The sequence below is a fragment of the Loxodonta africana genome, chromosome 10, assembly GCF_030014295.1.
Source record: "Loxodonta africana isolate mLoxAfr1 chromosome 10, mLoxAfr1.hap2, whole genome shotgun sequence".
Lineage (NCBI taxonomy): Eukaryota > Metazoa > Chordata > Mammalia > Proboscidea > Elephantidae > Loxodonta > Loxodonta africana.
In genome coordinates, this window is record NC_087351.1 from 78,816,343 (window position 1) to 78,837,098 (window position 20,756).

At 35.7% G+C, this 20,756-nt stretch overlaps 1 protein-coding gene across 6 annotated transcripts in view; it reads left to right on the top strand.

The window, feature by feature from the left end:
- The window catches only part of GPHN (gephyrin), a 570,865-nt gene that overhangs the window by 249,197 nt on the left and 300,912 nt on the right, over positions 1 to 20,756 (top strand). For all 6 annotated transcript variants that reach the window (XM_064292607.1, XM_064292612.1, XM_064292608.1 and 3 more), the window contains exon 4: positions 17,269 to 17,361. In XM_064292607.1, the coding sequence (XP_064148677.1) occupies positions 17,269 to 17,361 (93 nt within the window). The remainder of the gene's footprint in view (positions 1 to 17,268; positions 17,362 to 20,756) is intronic.

The following is a 20,756-nucleotide window of genomic DNA, read 5'->3' on the forward strand; positions in this document are numbered from 1 at the left end:
GTGGTATTTCTGTTATAGCAGCACTAAATGACTAAGATACTGGGTAAGCTATAAACAACTTGGTTTGAAGCTTTTTGTCTGGTCCTGGACTGCAGCCTGCCCTGTGATTGGTATGTAGCTTTCAGGGATTGATCATTTTATTATGCAGATGAAGTGGCTGTGGACTATGCAAATGAGGTGACTGTAGCCTAGTATGTCAATGAAGTGTCTGTGGCCTACTGAGAGGGTATTGGTCAGTTTGTGCCCCCCCCCCCGCTGGGAGGGGCATGCCTTGAGATTGACAAGGAACTGTGTATATATGGAGCCAATCCCACAGAAGTTTTTGAAACTGAAAGAAGCAGGAACGGAAGCAGAAGGAAGAAAGAAGAAAGAAAAGTCAGAGAGAGAAAGGAGGCAAGGAACCTCCTAAAAGAGCTGTAAAATGTGTCAAGAGCCATAACACTGAAGACAGAGAGAGGCCTGGAGGGGCCCCTACAGCAGAGTCATTGATAACAGACAGCAAAGCCAAGAGGATCCTGTCCTCAAGGGGCCAAGAGAAGACTGTCTTCTGGGGGCCAAGAGGAGGCCTGCAAGGCCAAGAGGAGCTGAGAGAGCTGTCCTTCACCAGAAGAAGGGAGACTTGCCTATATCCTTCCTGATCCTGATCATGAGTTGTAGCCTGTTACTTCCTTAATAAACCATTTACCTGTAAGTATGATCTGAGAGTTCTGCGTGGGCATTGCAATGGATTATTGAACCCAGAAGAGAAGTAGAGAGTGCCATGGGAGGGACAACTGGTGTCAAAGTTGGTAAAAAGGTTGGAGGGTAGAGATACGTCTGACTTCCACCTCACAGAGATCAACCTTGGACTGATCTTGATTCTCATTATCCCCCCTGAAGTTAGACAGTTTCTGATGTTACTGCGCTTACCATTTTACACAACTTGTTGTTTTAAAACGCTCACCTCTTTTTGTCTCTGTTTCAGAGACTATGAAACCAAAATGACAAGAAAAAAATCTATCTGAAGATATTCATAGATATGTTAGGTTTTTACAAACTAGGGGTTAGGAAGGGGTATGTGACAGATTATATTTTTTATAAGAGCAGATTCTTCCTATTTTCACTTCTATAGGAAAAGGTTTTAGATTTGGGTTGACAGTTTTGGAGGAAAGATTCGGCTTTTCCAATTAAAACACTTGTGTTCTACACATTGAAAGGGAAGAACTATATAGGTTTGCATGGTTTCTAAAAAGTGGTAGTCAGGATGACTTCTTCTAAGTTTTGACACTGCCTATCAAGTTGTTGAGTTCGTAGATGGTGCAAGCAGTTAAGGACTCAACCACTAACCAAACCCACCCAGAGGTGCCTCCTAAGAAAGGCCTGGCAACCTGCTTCTGAAAGGTCGCAGCCTGAAAACCTTACGCATCACAGTTCTAATTGCAACTCATGATGTCGCCATGAGTCAGAATCGACTTATAAGGAGCTGGTTTGGGGTTTTTGTTTTTTTAATAAAGGAGGAGCCTGCTGCCAAAATACACTTAAAAGCAGCTTCTTCAGAACACTGCTGACACAAAAGCAGTACAGGAGGAGACATTTAATGTGGGGTCACTAAAAAACTGCTCCAGTTACCAGCAGAGTGTGTATAATACTTAATGTTTGACTCCCCCCCCGACCCCCCAGTGCCACATGAGGTAATAATGATTTGTATCTCTTCATAAGTGAATACTGGTCTTCAGGTGAGAGACGAAAGGATTTGAATAATAGCTTTCTACTTCTCTTTAAAAAGAGAAAAACCCAAACCCATTGCCGTCAAGTCAGTTCCTACTCATGGCGACCCTAAAGGACAGAGTAGAACTGCTCCATGGGGTTTCTAAGGCTGATATGTTTTATGGAAGCAAACTGCCACATATTTCTCATGCGAAGAGGCTAGTAGGTTCGAACCACCAACTTTTTGTTTAGCAGCTGAGTGCTTTACTACTGTGTCACCAGGTCTCCTTACTTCTCTTTATAGTCTCCCTTATTAGAGAGGTTAAGGGTTTTACTATTAAAGAAGTAAAGAAGCAATAAAATTTTAGAAAAATGTGGAAGCAGTGGAAGTAAATCATTATCAAGGTGGTCATATTGAAGTACATAACAAATGCAAAAAAGAGCAGAACAAATGTTACACAAGAGATCGGAGCCCTTTCTCATGGCAAAGGATTCTAAACATGCTCTGGGGAACGCAAAAGAAAATCCACAGATTCGATCTAGAAAGTGGGAAAAATCATTACTGTTTTCAGAAAGCAATACAGTTTGGTGGGTAATGATTCTTTACTAACAGATGTAGAGGGTGTTATATTTAGATTTAATATGAAAAAAATTGGGAAGAAGAGGAAATAAAATAAATGTAATATGCGGTCTAGAAGAAATGAGAAGCTACAAGGTGTTATTATTAAGACAGTGGACTCTGATCAAATAGATCTAGGTTCATATTTTAACTCGTACATTTGTCCTCCTGGAGTCTGAGTTCCTCTACTTTAAAATAGGAATAATAGTTCCTAACTCAAAAGTTTGTTGTGAAAATTAAATGAAATAGCACTTTAAAAACCATTTAGCACTGTTCTTCTTGGCATATAACACAAGTGCTCAATAAAGAATCACTGTTATTATTGTTACTAACAATAAAAAGTAAACCTAGTAAAATGGGCAGCCACTTTGGAAAACAGTTTGGCAGGTCTTCAAAATGCTAGATACACAGTTACGATATGACCCAGAAATTCTATTCCTAGTTGTATACCCGAGAGAAAGTAATACTAGGTCTGCACAAAAATATGGACACATATTTATAGCAGCGTTTTTCATAATAACCAAAAAGTGAAAACAACCTAACTGTCCATCAGCTAATAGATAAATAAAAGGTAGTATATTCATAAAATGGAATACTACTCAACAATAAAAAAGAATGAAGTACATGAGTGAACCTTAAAGACATGCCAGGTGAAAAAAGGCAGTCACAAAAGACCATATATTACATAATTCCATTTATGTGAAATGCCCAGAGTACGCAAATCCATAGAGATAGAAAGTGGTTGCCTAGGGCTGGAGATTGGGAAAAGGAGTGACTAATGTGCACCAGGTTTCTTTTTGGAGTATAAAGAAAGTCCTAAAATTAGATTTGGTGATGGTTGTACAACTCTGTCAATATACTAAAATCCATTTAACTGTACACTTTAAATGAGTGACTTTTGTGAAATATACCTCAATAAAGCTCTTAAATTTCTCTCTTTCTCTCACCACACACACACGCACACACAAACATGATTTTTTCGGTAAGCCTAGCCTAGTCTAGAAAACCCTATGGGGCCAGTTCTGCTCCAGCACATGGGGTGGCTATGAGTCGAAATTCACCCTGTAGCACCCAACAACAACAACGGTAATCCATGGGCTGGTCTAAATAGTGAGGAAAGGAAAAGATTAAAGGACTGGTAGGTAATAATTTAATTTAGGCCTAAGGTGTGTATAATTAATTTTATAATTTTCTGGTCTTAACATATTTGAGGCAGATAAGGGTATGATAGAACCAGGTGACAAGAAGCTATCTAAGAAATACTAAATTCTGTTATTTGGATGTGTGCTTATGTTGTGTTACCTGCTAGAGCAGCTATACTTAATTTTTTGGTGTTTTTTTAATAGATATCTTGACGCCTGTCCCTCAGGAAAATCCACATAGGTATACATTTTCATCTGTGATTTTATAAAAAATATAAACCGTGGACCATGATGATAACATGGACTAAGAACTTTTGCTCTGATAGCCTAAAGCAGATAAAAGAATCAGGAGTTTTTGAATGAGAGAGATGATAGGATGACATGGGCACAGAGGGGGAAATAATGTACGAAAAGAAAAAAGCCCTCTGGAACTGTGGTAGTAATGGATAAAGAGTTAGGAATCTAGAGACCAGAGTTTTATTCCTTTCATATGTCACTACTGATTCAACAAATCCTTGTCTGTAGAAGAATATAATATATAGGTACAGCATATGAATATGGGATAATAAATGGGGAGAATACTAATGATGGCAAAAATGAAACCATATACTAATAAACATCTGTGTTTCTGTACTGTCTTAGTATCACAACTGTTCATTCTAATATTATTTGCCATTGCCTCATAGAAGTATGAAGAGTATACTTCTTAAAAAAAAAAGCATAGAATATAGTAAAACCTATAATAATTATGAATGAATCATTAAAAAGTTTAACTTCCAAGGTTATGATTCCCTGAAGCAAGAGTTAGTACTGAATGTTTTCCATAGCGATTAGAGTCTGATAATAGTAAAGGTCAAAGAGAAAGATTTTGTCATCTTCGTTTTTTCTCTTATATTTTATAATTTCTTTAATAACTAGCATGGTACTGAAACAAATCCAAACATACTCTATTAAGTGGTATTCCAAAGCATCAACCTTGGAAACAACATATTTTAATATTTCCATGGTTACATGGATCATGGAATTCAGAAAATATTAAACTTCTTGATCATAAATTGTTCACCATCAGGCTAGTCACATAAAATTTCTCTTATTTAGTATGATCTCTCTGTAAAGTGAAAATAAATATTCTTGCCATTATCTCATATGATAATCTGATTTGTCTAATTCCCCTCTCCTGCTGGAGAATTCTTTAGCAGTGGCCACAATATAGCCAACCTAGACTTAGGAAATCATAGTGACCCTATAGGGCAGAGTAGAACTGCCCCATATGGTTTCCAAGGCTGTATGTAATGTTTATGGAAGCAGACTGCCACATCTGTCTCCTGCAGAGCAGCTGGTGGCTTCGAACTGCCAACCTTTCAGATAAGCAGCTGAGCACTTAACTACTGCACCACCAGGGTTGCTGCAAGTCAGAATTGACTCAATGGCAACAGGTTTAGTTTTAGTTTTTTTTTTTTTTTTTCATTTCAATAGGAACAACAAAAAAAAAATCTAGATTTTATCTATAATAGAAAAGTGATAGTGTTAGAGCTAGCACAAAAAAATTGAGCAAAACTCATAGACTGTAGCAGTGTGCCTTGCATGTAAATGTTGTCTCTCAGCTGTGTTTAACATCTGTGAGGACTAAATTTGATATTCTGAAGAGATAAATGGTTCTCTCTCCTGTTCTAAAAGGCCTCTTAGTTTTTGTTAAATTATATTGAATGCCTGATTATAAATTGAACTTAGTACCTGGTAGTGTTATAGCTCTCTTTTGTTTTGATGCAGAGCAAACTAATCCTAGAAGTCTAAGAGGAATTTTTGTTTGTTTGGTTGGTTTGTGTTTTTTTTTCCATATCTCAGTCATTCCTGTTTCCTCAGTAGCAAGTATATGCCTGATTGGAGAAAGACTGACATTGCATTTCTCATATTGAGCACATTACTAAGGATTCCTAGTAGAGTCACCTTGAGATGACGTGTCTGATTTTTCCTATTATATGGTTTTAAATATTTATTTCAAAAACATCTTCAAAGTTCCATTCAATCCTAGAACATTGTTGTTGTGTTGTTTGGTGCTGTTGAGTCGGTTCTGACTCATAGCAACCCTGTGCGCAACAGAATGAAACATTGCCCGGTCCTGCGCCATCCTCATAGTTGTTGCTGTGCTTGAGCCCATTGTTGCAGCTACTGTGGCAATCCATCTCATTGAGGGTCTTCCTCTTTTTCGCTGACCCTCTACTTTACCAAGCATGATGTCCTTCTCCAGAGTCTTGTCTCTCCAAATAACATTTCCAAAGTATGTGAGACGTAGTGTAGCCATCCTTGCTTCTAAGGAGCGTTCTGGTTGTACTTCTTCCAAGACAGATTTGTTCTTTCTTTTGACCATCCGTGGTATATTCAATATTCTTCATCAACACCACATTTCAGAGGTGTCAATTCTTCTTTGGTCTTCTTTATTCATTGTCCAGCTTTTGCATGCATACAAGACGATTGAAAACGCCAAGGTTTGGGTCAGGCAAACCCTAGTCCTCAAGGTGACATCTTTGCTTTTCAATACTTTAAAGAGGTCTTTTGTGGCAGATTTGCCCAATGCATGTGTCTTTTGATTTCTTGACTGCTGCTTCCATGGGTATTGGTCAACTCCTGGAGCCTTGTTTTTCACCAGTGCCTTCAGTGCAGCTTGGACTTCTTCCTTCAGTACCATCAACTCGTGATCATATGTTACCTCCTGAAATGGTTGAACATCAACCAATTGTTTTTGGTATAGTGACTGTGTATTCCTTCTATCTTCTTTTGATGCTTCCTGAGTCATTTAATATTTTCCCTGTAGAATCCCTCAGTATTGCAAAGCCTTGAATTTTTTCTTCAGTTCATTCAGCTTAAGAAATGCTGAGTATGTTCTTCCCTTTTGTTTTTCTATCTCCAGGTCTTTGCACATGTCAACATAATACTTTGTCTTCTCAAGCCACCCTTTGAAATATTCTGTTCAGCTCTTTTACTTCATCATTTTTTTCCTTTTGCTTTAGCTATTCGATGTTCAAGAGTAAGTTTTAGAGTCTCTTCTGACAACCATTTTGATCTTTCCTTTCTCTCCTGTCTTTTTAATGACCTCTTGCTTTCTTTATGTGTGATGTCCTTGATGTCATTCAACAATTCATCTGGTCTTCAGTCATTAGTGTTCAACACGTCAAATTTATTCTTGAGATGGTTTCTAAATTCAGGTGGGATATACTCAAGGTCGTACTTTGGCTCTCATGGACTTGTTCTAATTTTCTTCAATTTCAACTTGAACTTGCATATGAGTAATTAATGATATGATCCATCCACAGGTGGCCCCTGGCCTTGTTCTGACTGATGATACTGAGCCTTTCCATCATCTCTTTCCACAAATGTAGTCAGCTTGATTTCTGTGTATTCCATCAGGCAAGGTCCATGTGTATAGTCACCGTTTATGTTGGTGAAAAAAGTTATTTGCAATAAAGAAGTCGTTGGTCTTGCAAAATTCAGTCATTTGATATCCAGCATCGTTTCTATCATCAAGGCCGTGTTTTCCAACTACCAATCCTTCTTCTTAGTTTCCAACTTTCACATTCCAATCATCAGTAATTATCAGTGCATCCTGATTGCATGTTCGACCAATTTCAGACTGCAGAAGATGGTAAAAATCTTCAATTTCTTCATCTTTGGCCTTAGTGGTTGGTGCATAAATTTGAATAATAGTCATATTAACTGGTCTTCCTTGTAGATGTATGAATATTATCCTATCACTGACAGCGTTGTACTTCAGGATAGACTTGAAATGTTCTTTTTAATTATGAATGGAATGCCATTCCTCTTCAAGTTGTCATTCCCAGCATAGTAGACCATATGATTGTCTGATTCAGAATGGCCAGTACCAGTCCATTTCAGCTCATTAATGCCTAGAATATCAATCTTTATGCATTTCATTTCATTTTTGATGATTTCCAATTTTCCTAGATTCATACTTCATACAGTCCACGTTCTGATTATTAATGGCAGTTTGCAGCTATTTCTTCTCCTTTTGAGTCATGCCATATCAGCAAATAAAGGTTCTGAAAGCTTGACTCCATCCACGTCATTAAAATTGACCCTATTTTGAGGAGGCAGCTTTTCCCCAGTTGTATTTTGATTGCATTCTAACCTGAGGGGCTCATCTTCCAGCACTATATCAGACAGTGATTCCTTGCTATTCATAAGGTTTTCACTGGCTAATTCTTTTCAGAAGTAGACCTCCGGGTCCTTCTTCCTAGTCTTAATCCGGAAGCTCAGCTGAAACTTGTCTGCCATGGGTGACCCTGCTGGTGTTTGAATACCGCTGGCATAGCTTCCAGCATCACAGCAACACACATAAAGAACATACTTTATGTGAGTAGAATCATCACCATTTGTTCAACTCACTTACCCACTCCAAAAACCCACTGCCGTCGAGTCGATTTCGACTCATAGCAACTCTATAGGACAGAGTAGAACTGCCTGATAGCGCTTCCAAGGAGCACCTGGCAGATTCAAACTGCGGATCTCTTGGTTAGCAGCCGTAGCACTTAACCACTACGCCACCAGGGTTTCCTCAACTCACTTACTATATTCAAATCACTAGAGAATATAAACATGCATAAGATTTGGCTCTTAAGCTCAGGGAAGGCCTTAGGGAAAATATGATAAAAAGGTCAAAAGCATATCTCTTAAATCTATTTAGCTCTATAAATCACTGACTTACTTTGTTTAGCAGTTTACTTCTTAAAAATACAACATTCTAATTTTTAACAGTGGTAAAAGGATTATAGTAAACCCTAACTCTGCTTGGGTTTTCTAAGGGTGGCGCAGTAGTTAAGAGCTTGGCTGTTAACCAAAGGGTCAGCAATTCAAATCTACCAGCCGCTCCTTGGAAACTCCATGGGGCAATTCTGCTCTGTCCTTTAGGGTCACTATGGATTGGAATCAGCTCTACAGCGTTGGGATTGGTTTGGTTTTATACTTAGACAATGTAACTATAGAAAAATATTCATACAAAATAACATAAGCATTTATTTGCCACTTACTATGTACTGTGTACTCTGCCAAGTGCATAACTGGCATGAATGAGACTCCATCTGCAGCAGCAAATTCTTGATATTTTGTGAAAGAATTGAGGTAACCTGCCCCTCATCACAGTACAGTGTTCTGATACTATCATGACTATTGCACAATTGTGTGCCCAGATTTCCTTTGTTCAGAACAATACACAGAAGGTTCCTAGGCACAGATTAATTATATTTGGATAATTAGATGCATGACTGTAATTACATTAACTCATTTCAGTTTCTTTCAGCAGTGAGACAATGTATTGCTGACTAGTAAAGACTGAGAAAATCGTGTTGATTAAAGGTACTTCTAAAGTATAAACATAGAACTTAGCAATCTACTGTCCAGCAGCCATTTGAAATGCTGTCACTGCAGAGTTTTATATTGCACTGATTAAGACCAACAGTGAATTGAACTCTAATCATTCACGGTCTTTAAAGTATCCTTGTAAGTAGTACATACAGTATTTGAAAGTTGTAATACTTGGTGTTTAAATAAATAGAATTAAACTCAAACTGGTCCAAGGGTTAAGTATCAGAGCACTTGGATCAAAGAACAACTCTTATTTTTTTGGAAGGAGAAAGATACCATTGGCCTGAAATGGCACCTTGGGTTGACATTTTATTTTTCGTTAGATAGCAAATGATAATTTGAAGTGTGACAAAATCTTAGTTTTAGTATTTTCTCAGGACAGGAGGTGCCCTAAGGACTATACAAGCACACATAAAAACCTTAAAAATATTATACATTATAAACACATATGTTTATATACATATGCAGATAGAAAATGAGAATGTATGAAAAGTAGTGCATAAATACTACTTGGATAAGGATACTTTCTTAGCCTGTGTACCTGCAACCCCCAAAATATCCCAGAAACCCATATTATTCTCATTTAAGTAATCATTTGCTATTTGCTTCAGTCTAGTAAATAATATTGTTTATATTTACTTTTTGAAAAACAATGACAACTTCAGCTATGTAAACCAATACAAGAAAATGCACTAGTATTTTCTCCAGTAGAGAAAAGTTATTTTTAATAAGATTTTAAGGAAATGCATTTTTAAATACTAATTTTAAAGTGGAGCCCTGGTTAGATACAGCTGCTAACCAGAAGGTCAGCAGCTCAAATCCACCAGCCACTCCTTGGAAACCCTATGGGGCAGGTCCACTCTGTCCTATAGGGTCGCTCTGAGTTGGAATTCACTTGATGGCAATGGATTTTGAAATAGATGGAAAATCCAAAAAGGACCAAAGGAAGGAGGATTTCTCGTCCCGAATATACATATAATACAGATAAAATATGACTAATGGATAAGAAATAAGAGAACCTGACTAGAAAAAATAAATGAAAAGTTAAATTAATTCAAGAGACAATGTGAAATAGAAGACATATGAAAGGAGATCTTGGAGGAGTTTTCCTATAATGCAAAAACACATTTAAGTTTTCTTGAATTTTTTAGAATCCTTTGAATGTGGAGTCACATTGTCCAGATACAAACTTAATCTTACTAGAAGTATTGTAAAATTAGTGAAGCTAAAAAGGCTCACTGCTACTTTCAGTAATAGGTACACAAGGACTTTAGGTTTATCCTGTTCTAAAAAAAAGAAATTAAAAAAAAAAGTATAATAACTAAACTTCCAGAGAAAAGATCTCAAAGAAATCTCAGAAAGAACATAATGAAAATGGAAAAAATTATAGTGTACAGTTAAGTAAATTTTAAAGAATGAATGATTTATGACAGTTTGGAGATGGGGAATTGACCTCTAGTAGACAAGAGTTTTGCAGATATAGTCAAAGCAAAATTTAGAATGGTAAAAAAAATGAAGGGGATGTATACAACAAGCTTTGTTAACTGTACCTTAATAAACAGCACATCTGTTAATCAAGATTCCTGCATAACTCGTTAGTCAAAAATCAAGACAAAATATTTCTTTGAAAGGATCTTTTGTTATCTTAAATACAAAATGGAATTACATTTTTATATGATTTAGACATGTGCTTATAGTACTTGAATCATCAACACTTACCTACTTTTGTTCTCCAGAGTATAGAGCAACTGCACAACTGTTCATTTAAGATTTCCATGGTTTCCTTTCAACAGCTTTATTGAGATATAAATCACATACCACAAAACTCACCCATTTAAAGTGTACAATTCAGTGGTTTTTAGTATGTTCACACATATGCAACCATCACCACAAAGAGAATTTTCATCACCTCAAAAAGAAATCCCATACCTTTTAGCTATTACCTTCCTCTCCCTCCCAGCACTGATCAATTCTCTTTCTCTGTAGGTTTACTTGTTCTTGACTTTCATGTGAATGGAGTCATGTAGTATGTAGGTATTGGTGACTGGCTCTTTTCACTTCACGTAATGTTTTCAAGGTTCATCCATGTTGTACCATGTGTTGTTACTTCATTCCTTTTTCTGGCTGAATGTTATTCTATTTATGACTATATCAATAAATCCATAAAAAGAAAAATTGATGAATTACAACTTATCAAAGTTAACAAATTTTGCTCTGAAAGAACCTGTGAGAAAATAAAAAGACAAGCTACAGACTGAGAAGAATTATTTGCAAACCACATAGTCAACAAATAGCTATCTAGAAGATATAAAGAGCTCTCAAACTTAATAGTAAAAAATTTCAATAAGAAAATGGGCAAAAGATACGAAGAGACATTTCACTGATGAGGATATTGTTGTTAGCTGTCGTCAAGTCAGTCCCCAGCTCACGGTAACCCCATACACAGCAGAACAAAATGATGCCCCATCCCTGCAATTGGTTGTGGATCAAACTGTTGTGATCTCTAGGATTTTCGATGGCTGATTTTCAGAAGCGGATCCTAGACCTTTCTTTGTGGTTCATTTTAGTCTGGATACTCCACTTAAACCTGTTCAGCATCGCAGCAACACACAAGCTTTCACTAAGCGATGGGTGGTGGCTACGTCTGAGGCACATTGTCAGGGAATCAAACCTGAGTCTCCTGCATGGAAGATGAGAATTTTACCACTGAACCACCACTGCCTCTGAAGAGGATATACAGATGGCAAAGGACATGAAAAGCTGTTCAACAACATTAGCCGTTAGGGAAGTGCAAGTCAAAACCACAGTGAGATTTCATTACACTTTTATCAGAATGACTAAAATAGAAATTTGTTATAACACCACATGCAGGTGAGGATGCAGAGAAACTAGATACTTATACATTGCTGGTAGGATAGTAAAGTGGTCCAACCACTCTGAAAAAGAGTGTGGCAATTCCTTGCAAAACTAAACATGCACTTTCCATATGACCCAGCAACTGCACTCTTTTGCATGTATCCCAGAGAAATGAAAACTTGTGTTCATGCAGAAACTTGTACATGAATGTTCATAGATGCTTTATTTGTAATAGCCGGAAACTGAAAACTACCCAAGTGTCCTTCAATGTGTGAATGATTGAACAAACTCTTTAATCCATGCCATGGAATACTACCAAGTAATCAAAAGTAATAAACTGTTGATGCACAAAACAACTTGGATGGATTTCAAGGGCATGCTGAATGAAAAAAGCCAATCTCCAAAGGTTATACAACTGTCTGATTCATTTATGTTATACTCTTGAAATAACAAAATTATGGAGATTAGTTGTTGCCAGTGCTTAGGAATTGGGCTAGGGGAGGGATTGGGTATGTCTACAAAGGAGTAGCATGAGGGAGACATGGTGATGATACGTATATAATTGTTATAATTAATAAAAACTGAATAAGCTTGTGGATTGTACCGATGTCAGTTACCTGTTTTGATATGTACTATAGTAATTATGTAAGGTATTAACACGGGAGAAGCCTGGGTGAAGGATGCGTGAGACTTCCCTGTACATTTCTTTGCATCTTCCTGTGATTCTGTAATTATTTCAGAATAAAAAGATAAAAAAGAGGTAATTATATACTCATATCTTTTTAAAGATAACACAGGAAGGCATAAAGAAGAAAATAAAACTTGTTTTTATTTACTCAACTCAGAGTATACATACCTTTATTAATGTTTTATATAGCCTGTCAAACTTTTTTCTTTGAATATATATATGAAATGTATACTTAAGAACTTTTTCTTTTTTAAAAGATGAGGTGATAAATACATTTAAGTGCTCTTGGGCAGTTTTAATTATCTTTATTGTCCAATTTACATCTCTAAACATAGACTGCAGTAATTTAGCACTTTAAAATGAAGAGTAAAAATAATTGATTTTTCTCCAAAGCAGCAAATAATTGATAAGGCATTAGTTCTTCACTTCAGTGTAGTTTTAATGCAACTGAACTGTCCTTTTGTTATTGTTGAGCAGTTAATTCAAGTAAAGAACACCTTGAGACAGAGAAAGTGTTTACCTTGGAATCTCTGGATAGTGAGATATTGGATTTCTTTTTCCTAATTCTTCTTTGATACAAAGTCAGCATGGCTGTGAACACGACCGAACTGTTGTCCATTAAATATATATCCTTAACACACAAGGCTTTAGGGTTTTAATATTTCTTAAAAATCCACACATTGTCATCAGAGATTGATACTTAATTGCCAGCTCATTGCTGGTGACCAAAAATGTTCACCTTCCTGACTTAGAAAAGACTAGCTACTCTCTAACTGTACACAGGGGCAGAGATGCTGTACACTTGAACCGCATTCCCTTCATCATATTAGAGGATTACAGCCTTTAATGACTCATCATCAACAATTGGAATGTCATGACTCATCATCAACAATTGGAATGTCAACTTTTAATTAAATTTTCCCAGTTATTATTGAGTCTCTACTTCACGCAAGTTTTTGCCCATTCAATGAACATTTACTGAATATTAGGTAATAGATGTTATGCCATCGTCTGGAAATAAAATAGTTGCACACTGGGCAACATTTTTTTCTGTTACATGTAACATCACCATGATTTGGAGCTAATTCAACGGCAGCTACTAACAACAAACCTTTGAGGAGTTCGGTGTAGAGCATCAGTCCACAAAGTACATGTACCATAGGAAGTTTACAAGAAATTCTGTTGGGATTTGGAAAGAAAATAGTGAACTTCTTTTTATGATTATTTTTTTCTTTCACAAAAAATTAAGCTTTGTTAACCTTTAGCATTCAGATTGACTGTTGTATCTGTGCTCCATCTTTACATCACGTAGCATCTGACACATGTAGTAGGCAAGCTATCCTGGGAGGAGAGTGGGTGTTCCATTACTCAGAGGGGATGACTGTGCCCCACTCACTTATTCATTCACTTTAAGCACATTATGATATGTTGTAGTTTATATGTGCCTATTTCAAGTGGATTTACAAATTATATTATCATTTATAAGGAATCCTACAAAGAATCCAGATAATTCTAATATTGCAAAAATGTGCAAACAACAACAAAGACAGAGCTGACACTTGTCAAACTCCTTATATCAGCACTTTTCCCTGTCATACTTTATTTTTAACAATGAGTAAGAAAATAATTACTTTTCAAAACAAACTTGTGGAAATGTTCACATTGTTGTTAGTATAAATGGTATTTTTATCATTTATAAAAACTAATAATTTTTTTTTAATAACTGCAGTTTAAAAAAACTAAGAAAAAGAAAACTCTAACCCATTTTAAATTCTTCCACTTAAAGAGTTATAGTGGATTTTTAACCCATTTGTTAAAAATATTTTAAGTGTAACCAAAAAAAAAAAAAACCCATAGCTCTTAACTACTGTGCCACCAGGATTCCTAAAATGTAACATCTTCCAATTATTTCTTAAGAAAATCTAATGTCAGTAGTAGTAGTAGTAAAGTGCTGTTGAGTGACTTCCAACTCATAGGGACCCCATGTACAACAGAACGAAACACTGCCCCATCCTGCGCCACCCTCACAATTGCTGTTATGCTTGAGCCCATTGGTGCAACCACTGTGTTAGTCCATCTCATTGAGGGCCTTCCTCTCTTTCTCTGACCCTCTACCAAGCGTGATATCCTTCTCCAGCGACTGATCCTTCCTGATAACATGTCCAAAGTATGTGAGGTGAAGTCTTGCCACCCGTGCCTCTAAGGAGCATTCCGGCTGTACTTCCTCCATGACAAATTTGTTCATCCTTTCTGTAGTCCATGGCATATTCAATATTCTTCACCAACACCATAATTCAAAGTCGTCAGTTCTTCAGTCTTTCATATTAATCGTCTAGCTTTCACATGCATATGAGTTGATTGAAAACATCATGGCTTTGGTTAGGCACACCTTAGTCCTCACAGTGACATCTTTGCTTTTTAACCCTTGGAAGAGGTCCTTTGCAGAAAATTTTCCCAGTGCAATGTGTCATTTGATTTCTTTGGACAACAAAAGACTGATTACTTCCCAAATACTTGAACAAATCTTTAAGTTCGAGATGTCAAATATGATGAAGGCAAGTGAAGGAAATCTACAAAGTAGGTGTTAACCAGTTGTCCATCTTGGGAATGGAAAACCTTGAATAATGCTATTATGGTGTAACTAATTTTAAGCTGTATGACATCTTAGTAGGCTCACCCAGTTGAGTTAGCTATGAAATTTGCCCTCAGGTAACTGAACAGATTCTCTCTTTATGCTAGTAGTTCCCAATCGCTTGGCTATATTTTAGAATCACATGGGAAGCTTCTAAAAGTCCCAGTCTCCAAGCTGCATCCCATGGTGGGACTAAGTATCAGTACTTCTTAAAACTCTTCAAATGATTCTAGTGTGCAGCCAAGGTGGAGAACCATTACTTGACTGTGAGGTCTTTGAAATCAAAATCAGTGCTTCATTTATTTATTTATTTTTGTTTTTAGTTCTTAACGTCAAATACACGGTAGGAACTCAGTAAATGTTTACTTAATCAATGCATGAATTATGTTCTAAGGAAATATTGCCAAATAGTATAATTCTTCAGTAAAAGCTATTTTGACTATCTTTATTAACATTGTGAACTGTGCATACTGAAAGTTGGTATTTGATATGTCTTCTTTAGTGTTTAAGATATTGCTGCAACTTCAAATCCTTATCAGTTTTATAATGATCTCATATAAATGGAGTGTGGTCAGAGATGAGAAAGCTGTACACAGGCACTGTGGTACTATGATGGAGCACTTAGGAATGTTAAGAGATCTGAAGTGTTCTAGGATCCATTAGAGGGAAACGAGGTCAGTTAATCTGCCCAGTACTGAGTTGTGGTGTCAATCACATCTTTTTTATATACCAGAAATAATAGTTAACTACTTAGAATGAGAGTATTTAGGCTTTTCAACTTTTAAAATAGATAAAATCACCTGACAATGGAAGTTTTAAATCTGGTTAATGAAACCACCAAATAATCGCCCTTATAATACTCAATGATTTTCAGTGAGCTTTCCACAGAAAAATATTATAACTAAATCAGGGATGAAAGTTCTCCAGTTAGGCTCTTAGTAATTTACAACTTATGTCTTTTTAAAAATAGTTTGTTACCGTTAGTTAATCATAAAAAAAAAAAAAAAAAAGTCCCTCTAGAGAAGCTTGGGAACTTGTTAGAAATGCAAATTCTCAGCAAGTGTTCAAACCAGAAGGAACAGGTCGAAGCCCTGGTTTATAAGCGAGGTTCCTCTTTAATATGTAAACTGGGGGCAACCTGTAGAGGTATCAGCCTAATACTTATATTTCACGTTTAGTTATCAGCAACTAAATGATGTAATTTTATTATTAAATTTTGGTCTTGCATTGGAAAAAGATAATGAAACAATATAATACCGAAACAAGGATATAATTACAATTTAAATAAATACTTTATAGTCTTTTTTAATAAGTAGCTGAGAAGCAGGATGATGAATAGAATTAGCAATAGGTAGAAGACTTTGCAAAGATCCCAGTTCCACTTCTTTCACAAACTAGCTGTGTAACTTGGGGTAAATCCTTTAACTACTTTTTTACTTCAGCTATCTCATCTAGAAAATGAAGAGGCACATCTGCTATGGTGTCAGCCAGCTTCAAAATTATGACATATGACTCTAATCTCTTATAATATCATAATAATTGGCATTAGAAAAATATGAACTTTAAACAATCATTTATTCCTATATTTTGCTTTTAAGGCAGCCATGTAAAGTAAATTACTGAAAAATGTAAAACTTTCCTAAGCAACCTGTGCAGAAAATATTGACCATGACAGGCAGAGTGTAAGGAAAAGAAGATAAGTTGAGAGTCCAACAGACCTGCTTTGAATCCCTGCTCATCCTGCTACTAGTTTGTGAGCTCATGAATAAGTTTTTTCACCCCTTCTGAATCTATTAATGAAAAAACAAATGGGTCTTTTTCCTTATGTATAAAATTGAGGTAAAAATATTTACCTGACAGGATTGGTGCAGTTATTAAATAAGATCACATAATTAACACAAAGGAGTAGTGATCGATCTTTTTTCTTGAATATATTTTGAATAGCTGAAAAGAATTTCAGATATGCCATATAAGAGTATAATAAACATTAATTACGAACTTTTCAAGGTATTTTCCCATGTTTCATTTACTTTCAAGAATTCGATGCTTGTACTCTCATTTTCTTTAATGAATATAATAAATACCCAAAACTGCAGTGTGTTTTGATTAAGTGTGAAACTGTTCTGTGAATTGTGCTTCAAAATTTTCTTCTTGATTGTTGAAGAGAATCTGTGTTTCCTCACTGTATATGAAGTGTTGGAGGATTTGGATGCTATTGAGCAGGTAGACAGTTCCTTCTGCATGTGACAATACTATTGTTTTCTTTCAGGAAACTCTAATAGATTGGTGTGATGAAAAGGAACTTAATTTGATATTAACAACTGGAGGAACAGGGTTTGCACCACGAGATGTCACTCCAGAGGTGAGATAGTATATGCCTTTCTCATATTCAAGAAGTAGACTAATTATGTTATTTTTCATCGATTTTACTGTTTCTTACATTATATTTGTAATTTTGCTAGGTAGAACAAATGACTTGTGGTTTATATATATATATATATATATATAAATGTTTCTTGACTTTTTTCCTTTGGGCTTGAACTTGAAATAATAAAACATGAGAAAGATTGAACTGGTCCAGAAGGTAATCCTTCATTTACTCAGTGGTCTGTGGTACCAACTGAGCTTTGGGCACTTTGCCAAAGGAGGGGACAACAGAACTCTGACTCAAAGCATGGCATCTGGTCTGATCTGCTTTGTTAGTACAACTCAAAATTCAATCTGACCTCCCTTTTCATGAGGTACCTTTGTCATTGGTCTCCAAGCACATTAGAATGACTGCAGTGGAATATTTATTCCAGTTTTACAGTATTTTTGATCAAAGAGGGTTATTTTTTTATAATTTTTAATATGAATGGCATTTATATATTAAACTTAATAAGTCTAAAAGCAGAATTAATATCTAGACTTCATGCTCAAGAGCCACCTTCAACCTTTGCACAGGGAGAAAAATTAGGAAAGAATGAAGAGTAAACACTGCTCCCTGATTAAGCAAAAAAAACCTTTAGTTTCTTGTTAAGGAAGACATAAACTTCAGATGTCACTTGAGAGCTGTATGTTATATTACCACTTGTAGCATTATTTTCTTTATCCTCCCAAAAAGTGTTTCCCGGCTGAATTTCAACTTAAAGTTGATTATCTCCTATTTTCAAATCAATGCACTGTTCTATCTACTATTAACAGCAAGATACTTTTGCTCTGTACCTGTTAAATAATTAATACTGTTCTTACTCTATTATAGTGGTTTTCAAACTGTAGCCTGCATCAGAATCAGCCAGAAAGCTTGTTAAAAACAGAGGTTCCTGGGCCCCACCCTTAGAGCTTCTGATTCAGTAAATCTGCAGTAAACCCAAAACCACACCCACTGCCATCGAGTCAATTCTGACTCACAGCGACCCTATAGGACAGAGTAGAACTGCCCATAGAGTTTCCAAGGAGCACCTGGTGGATTCGAACTGCTGACCTCTTGGTTAGCAGCCGTAGCACTTAACCACTACACCACCAGGGTTTCCAAATCTGTAGTGGAACCTGAGAATTTGTATTTCTAACAAGATCCCAGGTAATGCAGATGTTGCTGGCCCAGAGACCATACTTCCACACTTAAGAACCACTGTTCTTAGAAATACATAAAAATGTAGTTTTGTTAACACACTATAAAATATATTCCACTACAGGAAAATCATAGCACAGAAATCTTTGTGTATTATTATAATTGAACAAAAACCCATTGCCATCCAGTCTATTAAACTCATAGTGACCTTGTCGGACAGAGTAGAACTGCTCCACAGGGTTTTCTAGTCTGTAATCTTTATGGGAACAGACTACCACATCTTTCTCCCATGGATTATTATAATTAGGGTTACAGATACAATAGTTTTGCTTTTAAAGTAATCAGAATAGAGTTATATTGGGAGATTGTTAATTTCAACTACTTAAAAAGGGGTCATTTTTGCACGATTTATTTAGCTTCTGGATCCTGAGGAGAAATGGTTCTTTGAACAATTTTTATATTTGTTTTGAAATTGTGAGATAAACTAAAAAGTACAATTGGGGGAGAAGCTGTCTTCTGTAAAGGTGTGTTGGTGCTTTGTTTTGTTTGTAAGAAAATTGCTTATATATGTGAAGACTTAGATTTTTGAAGTGTGGGTGTTGTGTTAAGGGATTGAAGTAAATGACTGGCTTTATTATGTATCCTGATTTTTCGTGTGATGTGGTTTGGTATTTTCATAATATTGGTTATTTTTATATCAGGTAAACTGAAAAGTGTTACTAAGGAATTCGTTTATAACCAGATACCAATTATTTTTAATTGTGGGGAAATAATTTGTATCATAAAATTTTATATTTTGTATCTTCTGGATCTTCAAGTTAATAACCAAAAATGCTAGGCTGCAAATTCTGGCTGTGCTACTTATTAACAAGATTACCATAGACTTTTCATTTAACTGCTCTGTACCTCAGCTTCCTATAAAATAGGAATACCGATAGTACGCATGTACGAAAGTGGCTGTGAGGATTCAGTGAAAACTATTCCTGGCATTTTAGTAAGTGATCTATAAGGGTTAACTTCTGAGGGTTAAATATTTTATTATTTGCTATGTTTTATACGTAACTGCCAAGTGGACAAATACAGTCTTATACTAGATTTTAAGTATGCCCATGAAATCTTCACAAACTTGTTAAATTATTTCTTACTTTTGATAGAGCATGTGACATACTTTATCTTTTCCATCTCCATTAATCAGCGATCTTAAATTTCTACCATTCTATTATCTGTTTCTTTTTCTTTCCTGTTTTTTTTTTTTTTCCTCTTGTTTTTTGGTACTATTAGTTGACAAGAATCTGTCTCTTTCCATGACTCATGTGTTTCGTTATATCAGAAATTGAGGAGCCCTTTACTCTTAAATGGAAACCCTGGTGGCGTAGTGCTTAAGTGCTATGGCTGCTAACCAAAGGATAGGCAGTTCAAATCCGCCAGGTGCTCCTTGGAAACTCTATGGGGCAGTTCTACTCTGTCCTATAGGGTCACTATGAGTCAGAATCGACTCGACGACACTGGGTTTGGGTTTTGGGTTTTATTCTTAAATAAAGTTTTTCAGTTACTTGAAAACTGTATAAGTACTGTTATATTCATACATGCCTATAGCAACTACCTGGTTAAAGTTATATTATGGTTTGTTTCTAATGAATTTAAACTACACGTAAATGTCTTCTCTAATATCTGTTTTTGAAAACAGACTAGTTGTGAGTAGCTTGATCTTTAATAAGTTCACTTTACTTCGTATTTTATATTTATAAATGCATATAATGTGAATATCTGTGGCAAAAGTCAGTAGACTTTTTAAACCTTTGAAAAATATGACAACAATACAGGGCCACCCAAAACAAATTCTGCTACTAAACTCTCATTTCTTTTGCACTCTTAAGAAATTGAAATTCTTGTAATAATTAAAATATACTAAAAAATGTTAAGAATTTAGAAATATAACTCTGGACCTGTAATTATATAGTTATTTGTCTTAAATGTGTTTGTATTAGATAATTGTGCCTAAAAAAGAAGAAACTATTTGGAGACCACATTTACCTATATACAATTTAGAGTCATAAAGATTTTTAAATAGAATCAGAAGTTATTGACAGAAAACACAAATGTTAATTTGATGAAAATAATATATAACTTCTTCCTTAAGGTACAAATACTTTAGTCAATAATTCTCAATAATTAGTTGATCTACAAACACAAAGGACAGTTGTTTG